The sequence below is a fragment of the Parasteatoda tepidariorum genome, chromosome 6 (assembly GCF_982258835.1).
Source record: "Parasteatoda tepidariorum strain Cologne lab strain chromosome 6, Ptep-v5.0, whole genome shotgun sequence".
Classification (NCBI taxonomy): domain Eukaryota; kingdom Metazoa; phylum Arthropoda; class Arachnida; order Araneae; family Theridiidae; genus Parasteatoda; species Parasteatoda tepidariorum.
In genome coordinates, this window is record NC_141760.1 from 64,655,733 (window position 1) to 64,671,161 (window position 15,429).

A 15,429-nucleotide genomic window follows, 5' to 3' on the forward strand; every position below is an offset into this window, starting at 1 on the left:
TGAATGGAGTATTGGAAGAAATTTGCCTTCGTGGAGGACTTTTTGATGGAGCTAACCCGCATTTATGTTACACGGAGAGGAATACCACGAGAACCTCTCACGGTTATCCTGACGGCAAAGGGACTCTAACTCATAATCAGTCTACCACTGAGGATATTTCATGTCAGCATTGTGGTCGGTGCAAGCCGGATGCGGAATTCGTATCGATTCGGATTCGAACCCGGTTCACCCCATTGGAAGGCGAACGCTCTATCCCCTGAGCCATCAAGGCTCATTTTTAAGGAAATGAATTTAGGATGAATAGATTTAGAGTGAAATGAATTAAAGAATTAGGTTTAATGCTACATATCTATTAACCCACTTCATTAGGAAATGCAACTTAAAATAAAAAAGTTTATAGAAGACGAATCTCGCAGAATTCGCGACGATTGTTCAACAAACCTTCAAACTCCTATACTAAAATCATGCATTTTGAACAGTCTTAAAATCAGATAAAAAATTTTATGTCAGATAGATAACTTTTTTCAAATAGATAGATGGATTTTTGAGATAGATTCAGATAGATTTTTTCATTAGACAGTTGATTAGACAGTGTAAGGGTAGATCAGTCTGTAAGCATATAAATTAAACTTGCAATATGTAATCCGGCAATAAACAAGCATGATATTCTTTTAGGTTTTAGTAGCTATTTTCAAAGGCTTTTTTTAGATACGAGACGTGTACTGAAAATAAGTTCTGTTTTGAAAAAACTCTCGAAAAAATGTATTTTTCAAAGAAAAACTTGTTATATGAAAGAGCTTTTCTGAAATTATTTTTCCAAACATTGTTCAGACGTTTGTCGTGGCAGAAAACCAAATTCTTCCTACCCTAATCAAGGAAAGAAGCCAACTGGAGAGACAACCACTAGCTAGATATCTTTTTTGAGTTGACATCGATTTAAGACAATCTCATGATAAATAGATTTTGAAATTTGTGGAACCTCTTAACAATGCATTTTATTATGAAGTGTTGACGATAAATTAAAACTGACTTTACATTGCATTCCAAAACCGTACTACAGAAAACAATTTACAATTGGAGACATCCGTAATAGTCCTAAACATTTTGTATGTTCACTGACATATGTAAAAGAAGCACAATCCGACTGCAATGACGTTAGTGGCCAGACAATCCAACTGCCTGAGATATGTGTGTGCAACACTACCACTATGGTTGCGGTAGAACAAAAAGGTATTTACTTTCTAGACATGCTTCATTATGGATGTCGGACACATCTTCTAATTTTCCAATAAATACATATTTATATTTAGAGCTATATGCTTAGGAATAATGTTTGAAACATATGTTGTTTATTGAGCTCCAAGTGTTTAGATAGAACTGTCATTTTTTTCCGTAGAGACTATATTGTTTGGTAATGATATAAATTGATACTGAATAACACTTGTGTCTTATTTTATTCTTTGAATTTTGAACAGATGAAAAATTTCTTCTAGGTCATAAATATGGGCCAAACTCTTATGAACGCAAACAATCAATAAAGGATATAGACAACTTATTAGATTTGACACAACGTGAAATGGAAAGAAAAGGTTTAGATAGAAAGGTATTTAATAAAATTCTCTAACTTTGCCAGAGATGCATTTTTGTACGTATCTGAAGCTTTAAAAACAGCGTTTAATATCAACTTTTCAATATAGTTAAAATCTAAAATTTACCTTTCAACAGAGTAACTTTTCAAGTATTTATTGTTAAGGAATTAATAAGTTTTTGAAATATTATTAATTAAAACTAAACCTGTATTTTTCTGAAAAAAAACTTCAGCTTTGGATCTTTTAATTGGGTTGATAAAAAGAGCACCAAACATGCTGGGGGGGCTGAACATTGAGTATTTTGCACTTAGCCGTAATATCTGCTTCTTACACCCCAGAGCCCAAAATGAAGAAAGCTGGGAGGGGAAAGAGAGAGATTATTTTCATTTTCATGGTATGACCGATAGGCCATCACTTTTCAAACTTCGTTGCAAAGGTGCGTATGGTCTTCTTGACGGTAAATAATTTGAATACTAGAGAAAGCCGTTATCTTTGCTGATTCTATGTCAGCCATATAGTCAATAGCTTTTCAACGCCATGCCGAAACTCTTCACGTAGCTAAAATAAAACAAACGATCAATGAATCAAATAAGAACTGTAAAATAGTGAACTTCCATTCCATGCTAATATTGATGATAATAAAAAAGCAGATCAATTGGCAAAGAGTGTTACTTAGATATTTCTTGAACAGGGACTCATTTCCTGGGATGCTCTTAGAAAAAAGTATAGAAGAAAACGTGTTGATCAGAACTATCAAATAAATCGAAGAATAAATTCTGAGAAGAAATAAAAATAAATGGGCTGTGTTCAATCGCTGGCCATGTAAGGAAGCTGTGTGACTAATTTCAGATTGACTACTGGTCATGACTACTTAGCCAACACCAACACAGAATAAGTATATCAACTAATAGATTTTGACCTGTTAGTAATACAGACGCTACGATTACACAACCCGGATCTTAACATTAGGTTACAGCATAGAGGAAATGTTTGCCAGACATATTGGACGTCCAGGAATATCATGACCAGAACATAAGATTTTTTCTCTCCCCCCTGTAAAATTTATCTTAATTTTTACGTTTTAGTTATGTAATTTTTATACATTTTAAATGTATAGTCCTTATCGTGTTTTTAATGTGTTAAGTAATTTGATGCTTTGTGGTATTTCAAGATCTCCTTGTAATGCTGATTAGTTGCTTGATGAATGGCCTAAGGTTATTGATTGAGTTCCAGTTTTGACATATGCTACAACAACATCTTATTTAACACTTTACTATAATATGTTATTTTCGTAACATGGGCAGCGAAATGTAATTTTGCTTTTATTTTTTCTTGTTCTTAACATTGCATTAAATTATGTAAAAAACTACATTTCAGGTTAATCTTGTGGTTGTTTCTGATCATGGGATGACATCGACAGATTCCAAATTCTTGAATGTCATTAATTTACACCAACTAATAGAAATTTCAGACATCAAATATATGGTTTACTATGGAGCAACAAGCATGCTTTTACCATACGAAGGGAAAATTTTAAAGGTGAGAATTTTCGTTATTATTAATTTGCTCATATCAAGCAAAAATATTTTTTCCTATCATTCTTTTTTTTGCGAAGTATTTTATTTTATTGTTTTACTCTAAATTTTGATTGTTTGAATGTTAAAGATTTTGTTTTAGATTTTTATAAACAATTTTTGAGGGGTGCTGTTGCGCTTTAACAACACACAAGAGGAAATTAGTGATTCAATTCCGTGCCATGCTCTCCTTAAATTTGTCTTTTAATTTCGGCAAATAGTAGCATGGACAATAACAAATATATCACACGATTATTTAACTATTTATTTTTCGTATTCGTTTTTATCACGTTTTACAGGCTAGTTTCCTTGTTTGATTGTTGCTTTCTCGTGTGGACAAAGATTGTTATGTAAGTTTAGACCACTTTCCAATTTTGATTGAAAGAAATATCTTTCAGCATCCAAACCCCTATACACATAATGTTAAAGAGCACAATAATAATAACAGGCATTTAAATATTAAATGTAGATTTAAGGGGAAAAATGATCCTTTTCTGTTTAAATTTGCAGCGATAAAAAAATCGCAAAAAGGAATAGGCAGAATGAAAATGAGTAGAATAATAAAATAATGAATTTTTTTTTAAAGCCACGTTTTTTAAATAGTATGAAAAGGCAACGATACTCCTATTATTTTAACCAAGCAGATATCTTCGGCATCCAATTTTTTTCCAACTGAAATTTCTAATTCACCTTAAACTTCCGTTCCCAATCACCTTATAATCACTTTCAATTATTTTTTATTAAATTGGTGAGATTATCATTTTTCGTTTTATATGTGAAAAAAATCTTTTTTTTAGTCTATTTTAGCTTTAAATTTACAAAATTTGTTGCAGTTAAATATTTTGATTAGTAATAATAATACTTTTAATGTATACTATATATAAACTTTAAATAGCTTCAGGTGAGCCGTTAACATATGAAGGGTTTAAATACTATACATTTTGGTTTTATTACCAGAATCATGACTTTATTTTATCCGAAATGTCTTTACAATACATTACGGTAATTTTACTAGAATTATTTTTCACTGTATAGGCAAACAAAAGATTGCGTTTTTTTTTCTCCTTTTATTTCCCTTTAATTAAAGCCAGATACTGAACTTCTGTTCTTCACATTGGAAGACGCCGGAAGTGTTGCTCATTTGCCCAGAATTACTGGTGCCCGATAAACACCAGTGATTTTAAGTCAAGGAGGCAAGCAAACATTACCCACGCCACACTGCGACAGATAACCGTTCATAGAGTGGGCCATATTCACACAACACACAGAACAAAGGACAACACACTGATTGAAACATCCATGCCCTGAACGGGATTCGAACCAGCAGCCACTAACTTCGCAGTCACCCTCGGCCAAATGGGCGGCGAAAAATAATGCCACAAAAAAAATTTCTCTGTCTACAAAAAATTGTAGGTCGAGACAGATTTTTTATTCAATTATTCAATTAAATAAATTAAATAAACAAATTTTCTTGCATTTGAGTTTTAACTACTCCGTTCACCCAATGTCCTAACTAATATATATATATATATATATATATATATATATATATATATATATATATATATATATATATATATATATATATATTTATATACAACATGGAAAAATTTAATCAGATGTAAATGCTTAGATAATTTGAACGCTTGCGCAAATTATTATTAAAGATTTTTGCAACTAATACGTTTCAAATCAACACTCGTCTATCAAAAGGAATTTATCTATAAGAATTTGTTTCTTAGCAACCATCCAATTATAATACTTTTCCAAGTTGATGCAAAATTTATAATTCGTTTACTTAAAATCGTAATCATCTATAAATAATGCAAATTGCTAAGTAAAGTGCGTGTTTGAAAGTCGTTGTTATTAAGATGCAAGCAGTATTAATTTAAACATGTCTAATCTTTATATGGTACGTGAAAATAAATCACTTTAATCATCAAAATCCTGACAAATGCTTGTATTAATTAATAAGTCTGAAACTGGCACTTGTATAAATTCTTAGCTCTTAAAACTTAACAGGAAATTGAATTTGAAAATCTTTATTTAAGTGGTTGTTTTGAAATCCCAATATCAAGTATTTGATTTAGTTAAATTGAGATAATTGATATTATTTTTTGTTTCGTGTATAGCAACAGAATATTAAAAATAATTGCTTCTTATTAAAAATAATTCAATTTAAATAATATGTCTTATAACCGTTAAAGGTATTTTTCATGAATCTCTGGAAATGATAAAGTAAATTAGTGTGCTTTATTTAGTATGATTTTTAATAGGTATACTCGATGGACTTAATTTAAAAATTTAAATTACTCGTCGTTTCAAAAACATACAAAATATTTTCAAAGCAAGCTTCCGTTTATGAAATTGTATATGAATTGTTAAACTTACTTATCTGTTAGCTGATATCTTTACGCTAACATTTTATGAGGTTTCCTGTTTTATAATCTATTATATTTATGAAAGTACAAAATTACTTACAAAATTATATGTTCATGATACAGATATTCAAGTTCAAATTATCAAAAATCGAACATTTAGAATAATATATGGAAACAATAAGTAAAACAACTCCAGTTCTACATTCATTAAAGAATTAAAATAGCATTTAAAACAAAATATGTATTAAAAAAACTGTGTAACATAAAATGAAATTGCATAAATGCATAATTTTTGCATAAATTTTTTTAATAAAAACCAAAATATTCGGAAATCCTGTAAAAAATAAAATAAATTTAATGTAAACAGCAATTATAATTAAATTATCTGAAAATATAATTGATTTAAATTACCCTTGTAAGAAAATCTAATGCACAAAATGTTTTTACAATATACTAAGGCAGGGGTCCCCAACCTTTTCGTACCTAAGAGCAAATTCCAGATAATCGGTTGAATGGCGGGCACCATTTATTTTTTCAAGATAAATTTATAGTTGGTAGATATAGGTATTAATACACACACTACACATAGCGCATACAATTTTTAATTTTAAAAATTAACTGAATATAATTAGTATTAATATTCTTGTGTAAAATAAATGATTGCTGAATTGCTTGAAAAACATACGAAGTATAAAAATTATTTATAAAATACAGTCAATGTGATCTTTGTCATTGCATTTCACTGTCTATCGTTTCCTAATTGGGAGAACATGAGGAAATTCCTACTTGCAAGCAATCGTCAGTAAGTTTGTCTTTTCCCTGCAGTTCCAAGTTTAAATTATTTAGTTTTTCAATTATGTCTGTTACGAAAGACAAATCTGCTAGCCAAAGAGGATCTGTTAGTTCTAAAAATACTTGATTTTTGGCTTCAAGATAATTTTTTATTTCTTCGATTAAATGTATAAATCTATCAAGTACTTTGCCTTTACTGAGCCAGCGTACTTCAGAATGTAAAATGAAGTTAGCATCATCAGGATTTTTTTGTAACAGGGCCTTGAAAAGTCGAAGTTGCAAAGGTGCTGCTAGAATTAAGTTAACTATTTCAGTAATAATTTTCATTACGTGTAACTATTGTAGTAATTTACAGCATTCATTTTTGCATATCATTTTATGGGAAAATGTAAAACTTAAATATTGTATTTTATCGTTGGGCACAAGCAGCGGGCTCACCTAGACCGATCGACGGGCGCCATGGTGCCCGCGGGCATAGGGTTGGGGATCCCTGAACTAAGGTAATGAAATAAATTTCAATGTTGCAATAAATAAAATTCCTTCAACTAATAAAGGGATTAAGATTTATAAAAAGTTTTACAAGGATAGATGACGAATATGCTTAAAAACTGTCGAACACGGGTAAGTAAAAATAAATTTGTATGTTCAATACTACTACTTCTTGTTTTAATAAAGTCCGTAGGTATTTAAAACTCAATGACCGTCATTACAGTTATTGATTTTTGGTCGGTCATTACGAAATACCAGGTAGAGAGATTCCAGCTATGCTAAAATTTATCCGTTAAGCACTCAAATTGATTTTATGAAAATTCTGCTTTTCTTGATTACTATTTATCAATGAGTCTTATTTATGTTTTTCGTAGGTTTACGAGAGGCTTAAAAATGTACCAGGTCTTCACGTTTATCTTAAGGAAGACATTCCAGAACATTACCATATAAAACACAACCGTTTGACGCTTCCAATTCTACTTGTAGCATCCAAGAATTTCTACATCAAAGGAGTGAGTAACTTATTTATCTTTGCAGTTTTGATATTTAAATTAAAGATAAATATTTTCTGTAGCAATAATTTTATATCTGTTATGAAATCGTGCCTGATTTAAAACAACATATTGTGCCTGCAGACACTTTACAAAATATTGGGCATATTCAAGATCGTATATTCAAGAGCTAATTTTTCCTTTTTTTTAAATTTAAACTACTTCAGATTAAACTTTTAATAGTTCTAATCATGCAAACTGCAAAAATGTAAGTCTAGATTAACTAATGAACACCTTTGAGAGAATCGTGTGGAGCTTGATCCAATGATAAACGTATATGTAGTTATTATTATTTAAGATCAAAGTCAAGTCTTATGTGGCAATGAGCGAAGTGACAATATATAAGTTGAATTTCCCTGAAAAGCAAAAGAAACAGTCAAGAAAATTAATGATTTCTTACCGCAATTATAGATTAAGCATATTTTGATCGAACAAAGTTTAAAAATAATTCTTTTAATAGTAAATAAAGTTTATATAAAGTTAAACGTATACAATTTGTAGTTCCTACAGTTTCATTTTTTTTTCGAATTTCTGACTAAAATCTGACGCTCATTGGGAGTATAGATTAAAGTATGTATAAATTGAAAAATGCCTCCTCAAAAAAGATAGAAAGCTACAAAAATAGTGATCTTTTTCTGCAATCTAATACATTTATGACCGCTAAGATAAATACGTAACTCAATATGCCGCATCTATTTAATCTTTTAATTATGCTCTTTTTTTTTAGAGGACCTTAAGAAATGTATTATCACAATACTTTTATCAGCATATTAGGAACCTATTATCAAAATTCACTAAGTACCAATTACCTCCATTAACTAATATTACTGGATTCTATCGTACATTGATAAAAAAGTATGGCTAAAACTACCAGAATATGGCAAAATTTACTCAACTAAACTCCCAGTAACTTTTACCGAAGTGCTATGGTAATAATTTTGGCAAAATTGACAATAAAATATGGTTTTATAATGTATTGTAAAATTTGGTAAATGTGGTGAAATTTTGTATTTTTTCATGATACCTTAGAGAATAGCAAAAAAAACTATTTATTCAGTTCAATTTACTTCACCAGTTTATATTTTTTACTAAATGTGTAGTAATAAGAACTATAATTTTGAAAACCAGAATTTCCGGTAACGTGTTACCTCATAAATGGAAAACTTACCGAAATGAATGGTTTAAATACCGTATATTTTGGTTTTATTAACTAGAATCATCGTATTTTTTAACAAAAATATCAGTTCCATGCAATACGATAATTTCGCCAGAATTTTTTTTTCTCCATGATTAAAGCCATAAATTCAATTTTAACTTTTTTCTAAATTAAATCTCCGTGATTAAACCATAATTAAAGTATTTCAACCATATTTTTGTGTAAAATTCTGTACATATGTACTACCAATAATCGTATATTTAAATACCTCTTTCAGAAATTCTTGTCTAAAATGAAATTATAAATGCCTATACTTTTGAACTTCTAATAAGCTATTAAATTTTTACTAATAATGACAATGTTAATCGGAACAAAGAGAAAAGGAACTAAGGTAAATAAAGCCTAGTTTAGTAGTCGTTTGGAGCGGAAGGGAAATATATAGGGAATCACAAACTTCTTTTTATTTCCGTGCAACTAAAAAACTGATTTTTATCTATATTATTTAATTTTGTGCTGTTATTACTTTGGTTAAGATTCATCATAATTTAACAATGCATTGTACTTTTACTCACCTAATTAATAATTCCCCTCCCTAATCTTACGAATTTTTTAGGATTTTATTTTTATTAAGGATCTAGAAACTGCATAGTTAAACAAAGTTTTTGTGATAAATCATCCTCTAAGTATGTAATAAATCAGGTATTTTCTAAACTTTTAGCAATTTACAAGCAATTATGAATATCAACTCTTTGACGCAGAATTTTCGTTAGATATATTTTTTGGGTTTTTATCATTATTCTGGGTTAATTTATGTCAGAATAAAAGAAATACACTATATTTAGAATTTTAATAATTTATTGTGGTAGCGGCAAACAACAATGAATCAAACAATGATTTTTCAAATTTGCCCATATTTAGATCGGAGAGAAACAATAATTCATTATAGAAATTTCCTTAATTTACAAAATCAGATATTGATACATTTTTGAATTGAAATGAAAAGAATTTAAACTACTTTATTTCTGGATTTTATATTTTAGTAAAAATATAATTCCATTAATCTAGCAGATTTTCAGTAACTATTAGACTGCTTTTAATATTAAAAAAATATCAACATATATTTTTACTTGTAATTAGAGCACTAGAAAAAAATATAAAAGGAACAGTGGTGTCTCCTCTGCGCAAAAAGCCTGTGAGGAAAAATTTAATCAAATAAATTAAAAGTTATTTACATCTAATTCTCTTCCTTCATTTCTTATGAATTTTTTTCATGGTTCATTTTAGTTAATTTTCATCATTTTGTAGCTGGATATTCCAGGGAAGAGTATTCCAACAGGATCATCAATATCATTAGGATCTCATGGATATGATCCATATGAGGTGATAGATATGAGAGGAATATTTTTTGCAAGAGGGCCAGGTGAGTTAAACAATGCTTGAAATTAAATAAATAATCCCGAGAATCTCATCTGTAATATATTACATTCGCTTCAAAATTATCAAAATTTTAAGTAACATTCGACATGTTTTAAGTGATTAAAAACAACCGGCGCCCATTTTTATCCTAAAAATGGGTGTCCAATCTAACCCCATCAGATCATCTTGATCTCCTGGAATCTTATTTTATTCATATTAATGCTGATTCCCTTGTTAACGACATTAGTTCCTCTTTACCTCTCCATATCATGTTGAAATGCAATTTATTCCAATTTGCCTCTCTTGGTCACTGTGGTGTTTCTTGTTCCGTTTTTCATCTTTTTTCTCTCTTTCAGCTTTATAGGTTTCTTTAGTTTTGTTTATCACCTTTATTTTTTCATTTTTCGTTGGTAGTATTACGTTTTTTTTTTAAAAAATCACTTTTGTCGTTTCTCATTCACGTCTTGCAAGTCTTGAAAATAGGCGTCTGCTTTTAAGCGCTTGAAACATATCGACTGTTACTTCCAATTTGTATGTTTTTGAAGCGAATAGGATTTTTTATAAAGTAATAGTGCATAAAATTAATTCCGTTAGAATTATCAATACGCATTAGATTCGTAGTAGTTCTTTAGTTAAGGCAACATAGAACTCTCGACAGTAAAATTTCAAAAGAATCTCATTTTATCAAAAGCATACACAAAATCATAGCTAGGTAAAGAAATTAAAAAAAAGATTTTGCATGGAAAACTGTTGTACACATTTGAGCATGAAAATACCACAAAAAAGTATTGCTTACAATACATAATTTTCAAGAAGCTTAAAACTAGGTAATACTCTATAGTGTTTCTGCAAAATGACTAATTCTTAGGTATTCTTTTTGACAAACCATTTAATATTAGTTGACTAAACTTAGATTTATTTAATCGTAAATTATTTTTTTCTTTAAAGAATGCATTATTATTTTTAAAAAAATTAAAAAAATTTGAATACGTAATTTACAAGGCAATATAAGATGATTATACAATTTTTTAAATTCACTTTAATAATCGAAACTACTACTTTTACAAAAAATATTGCTATATTTTTGAATTATACTGCGAATTAATACTCGTACTAACATTTTATCAAATTTTAGTTAATTACATAGAGCAACTTCTGACAAAAAGTATACCGAAAGCGTTGGAATTTAAGTGTATTTTGAGAAAAAAAGCTAATGAAGAAAAAACGTTACCTTTTTTGCATCGAAACTCCCACTGTTTTATAACATTTATATGGTTAATAAAATTCAAACACCTTGTTAACTATTATTCAGTCAATATGTTTTTAATCAAAAAAATCTACATAGCATTTTCAGAAATTTTAGTCGTTATTTTGCATTTGGTGCGTCTAAACGATTATGACAAATATATATTTACATTTCAAACAATCTTTTATTTTTAGGTCTAAAAAGAAATCACACATCTGAGCCGCTTCAAATGGTGGACATCTATAACATTCTTTGTGGTCTGTTAGAAATCGAACCATTGCCAAACAATGGAACAAAAGCCATTTCTAAAGGAATAGCTGCTCTACGCTATTCAAAGGCTAGCTTAATTTTGAACTTTTCCCATAAACTTTCAATGTGTTTTTCAATAATATCATTAGCGATATGTTACAGATACATCGCAAGTGTAACTTGAAGATTTTCTCTTCAAATATATTGTTTTAAAAGGAGCTTATCATCAATATTGACTAAGTGGAAAGAATTGAGGCTCAATTGTATGTACATATGTGTCCAAGACAACACCACAGTTTATTTCTAAAAAATTATAAGTTCCTGTAAACAAATTTTGAAAATCATTTACATTCTATAAATACGAAATATTTTTTTGCATGAGTGAAATATTATATCTTGGAACTTGCCTCTGAGGAAGGCCATGGTTCCCCCAGGTCTGACGTGCCATTGAAAAAGAGGAAGAAATATTGCGAATATAATTTTTTGAAGCTTATGATAGTATATATTTTTTATTAAAATGTATCAATATTTCTTATTCATAAACTACAACAAAATTCATGATTAAAATATCCTTCTTTATGAATTCTTTCAAGGCAAAACAATTTTGATTTGTCTAAATGAAAGCTGCATAAACCGGAGTTTTTCAGCTAATTTTTTAACAGAGTTGATGATTAAAAAATCAAATTTAAAGTTCACAAAAAAATCTGTATTAATTTACATATTTAGATAGGTTCGTTACGAAAAATAAGTGTCACGAGTGCAAAGTTTAGTAAACTGAAAGACTCTACAGCCCTTTACTGTCGGAATTTTCTTTCTAAAATTATGATAAAATAACCGGTAGCCGTCTGTCCATCCAATGAATCGCAAAGCTTACAGTAAAGAAACTTTTTTTTACCTTTATGGTTTTGAAACCGATTACAACTAGTACGGTTAAGAAACCATGAATGCAAAACTATGTGATTTTTTTTACCATGTACAACTATCATGGTTTCAAATCGAAAAAGAAATTTAGCCGGACATTGGAGTTAATTTAGCAGTTTATGGTGCTGTCACGTGTGCTTAAATGTGAATATAGTATTCTAATAGTGCAGGATCACAAATTGGGGAGTGCAGGACTCTGGGAACTCTTAATGTTTGGGAAATATTGTGATGTCAACACTGGGACTAGAACCCCGGTTCTCTTTCTCTCGGTCATGAAAATGTCATATTAGTGCAAAAAATCGTATATATACATCTGCAAGAAACTAGGAGACTTTATCAGTAAACAATAAATAAACTTTTATTTAAAAAAAATTTCCGAAAAATGTCTAACTGTTTAGTAGTAATAGTTAAAAATGTAATAAATCTCGCTGTACTGAATCTCGCCGTACTTAATTTCGCCACACAAGTGAATTACGGAACACTGAAAATAATTTTCACACGATAAGACTTGCGGAGGCTGACAGCGGATACACATTGTTGATTAAGATTCCAAAAAGAATGAAATAGAGAACGATGAAAGTATCAGGTAAGACGCGCGGTGGCTGACTTAATAGTTTATAAGAGTGAAATGGAAATTACGTACTAGGAATAGTAATTTTAACTTTTTTATTCTTTTTTTTTTCTTTAATTTTTCTTAACAACTTTCTTTTCTGACTTTCAATGTTTTTTATTTTTAAATCCACATTTCAAGAATTTATTTCAATATGGAAAGGATTGCTTGAAATAAATAAAATATTTGGTGATGATTTTCAAATTTTGATGACAAAACTTATGAATTACAATTTTTTAAAATATCTATTACATTTCTTATGCTCAAATAAATATATGTGTGTTACAGTAAAAGGCCAAAAATAAGAGCAAATTTAGATTTTTTATTTATTTCATTTAAAAACTATGTGTTTCATTAACCCTCAAATGATCTGGTGGAAATTTTAATCACAAAGGAAAAAGTGAAGTCATTCTTTGACGGTATTTATTTTTAAAAAAAACACGCAGTCCTTTACGCATTAAACGAAAACCAAAACTTAGTTTTCAATATTTTTAAGTTATTAATATAAAAGGAAACAAACATACAAAAAAGAAGAAATTCATTTAAAATGCTTCAATATAGTTGCAAAAAAAATAATTTATTAAAATAATTAAAAAAATCACATTAAGATTAAAAAACATCCAATGAAACTGAATTAATCATTTTGATGATTTCACTCTCTGCATATTACTGTATTAATATTTCCGACATGATTTTTAAATTTCAACCGATTACAGTTTAATATGTACTGAGAATGTATTAATGATATGTACTGAAGTATAGCGAAATTGATCGTCGTTAGTAGAACATATTTTAGAAGATTTAAAGATTTACTACGTTCCACTTTAACTTCTTCAATGATATCATTGTCAACCAGAGCAACTTCATCTTTCAAAGCAACATGTTAATAGGAAATATCATCCGAATCTTTATTTACTAATTTATTTCTGTTTCCATCTCAAATTGACAAATAAATTGCATCATTTTGCAACCAGCACAGAATACAAACCAAATGTACGGTGAAAAAACGAAACAAAGAAAACCAGAAAATTTTGAATAATTATAGATTGGATTTTCACGTACAAGTACTCAATCTTAATGGTTTAAGAAGATGAATTCAAATATTCTTATTAATTAGAGTAGACAATGCTTTAAGTTACGTAGTCAGACACAAAAACATACTTTCTCTAAATAACCTTATTTTTTGAATCGACGAATATAGATCCCTAACCCTTAAAATATGGGTGGTGGCCCATATTTTGAGTTGTATTAAGTTCACGGTTGTGCATGTGGTCTCTCCTGTGTTGCTATTAGCAGTCAGGTGTATGAAGGATCCCGTTTTGTGTAAATGAGATTGAGAAGTAACAGCACGAAGAGGACGAAAACGCAGTCCTAAATAGCAAGTCAACTTTTCAAAGTGAACAATCCATCGAAGTAGGCGTGTTCATATCACCTTGGCAGGTAACCAATGTGGAAAGTAATAATGAACTATTCCAACCTTCATCTATCAAAAGGTACCCCTAATATTGAATCGAGTCAGCATGTCTCATACACTAGTGAATTAATGTTTAATAATCGCAGTTGTAGTTACACCTCAATACTCCAATACCAGAATTTCATCAGAGAGTGAGTCTGATGACCGGATACCACTAGTTGCCGCATTTTCGAAATATTAGGAAAGCTGTATTAAGATCACCAGATTTTGAGAGCTTGTGGGGAGAGCTGCATTAAATTCGCCGAATTTTGAGCGCTTGTCGTGGGAGTTATATTAAGTTCACGTTTGTGTATGTGGTCTCTCCTGTGTTGATATTAGCAAGGTGTGTGCAAGATCCCGTTGCGCGTAAGTCAGACTGAGAAGCAACAGCGTGAGGCGGACGAAGTCGCAGTTACAAATAGCAAGTGAACTTTTCAATGTGAACCATCCATTGAAGTGGGCGGGATCATATCACATCCGCAGGTCACCAATGTGGGGAAAGTAGTTATCAACTTTGCCAACCTTCATCTATCAAAAGGTACCCCTAAGATTAAATCGATTTAGCATGTCTTATATTATATACTAGTGAAATGATGTTTAAAAATCGTAGTTATTACACCACAAAAGTACGTTTTTATGTCTGATTTAGTACATTAAAGTATATTCTGCACTAATTAATTAGCACATTTGTGGTCACTCTCTGAAATATTAAAATTGAGTCCCTTCTTTTACGTGAAAATCCGATCATTAAATAAAAGTTATGTTCTGTTTTTATTTTTTTTTTCCTTCGACATCCCAAAGAGGAAAGATTTCTAGAGCCATATGTTTTGGTGTCATCTATCTATTGTTTAAACATGTCAATACAACTTTTTTTTAATAAATGCTTACCATAAGGTTTGATATACACTGCTAGACAATTGCTAAGGACGGATCACAAATTGCAATGTAGCATAACATTAAGCGAGACATGAGGCCTAGTAGGATAAAATATAGTTGCCACAC

At 29.8% G+C, this 15,429-nt stretch overlaps 1 protein-coding gene across 1 annotated transcript in view; it reads left to right on the plus strand.

Moving 5' to 3' along the window:
- The window catches only part of LOC107439541 (glycerophosphocholine cholinephosphodiesterase ENPP6-like), a 38,183-nt gene extending 24,672 nt beyond the window's left edge, over window positions 1–13,511 (plus strand). The window contains exons 4-8 of the mRNA XM_016052170.4: window positions 1,494–1,603; window positions 2,967–3,128; window positions 7,200–7,337; window positions 9,838–9,952; window positions 11,389–13,511. Coding sequence (XP_015907656.3) covers window positions 1,494–1,603; window positions 2,967–3,128; window positions 7,200–7,337; window positions 9,838–9,952; window positions 11,389–11,627 — 764 coding nt within the window. The 3' untranslated portion in view covers window positions 11,628–13,511. The remainder of the gene's footprint in view (window positions 1–1,493; window positions 1,604–2,966; window positions 3,129–7,199; window positions 7,338–9,837; window positions 9,953–11,388) is intronic.
- The last annotated feature ends 1,918 nt before the right edge of the window (window positions 13,512–15,429 follow it).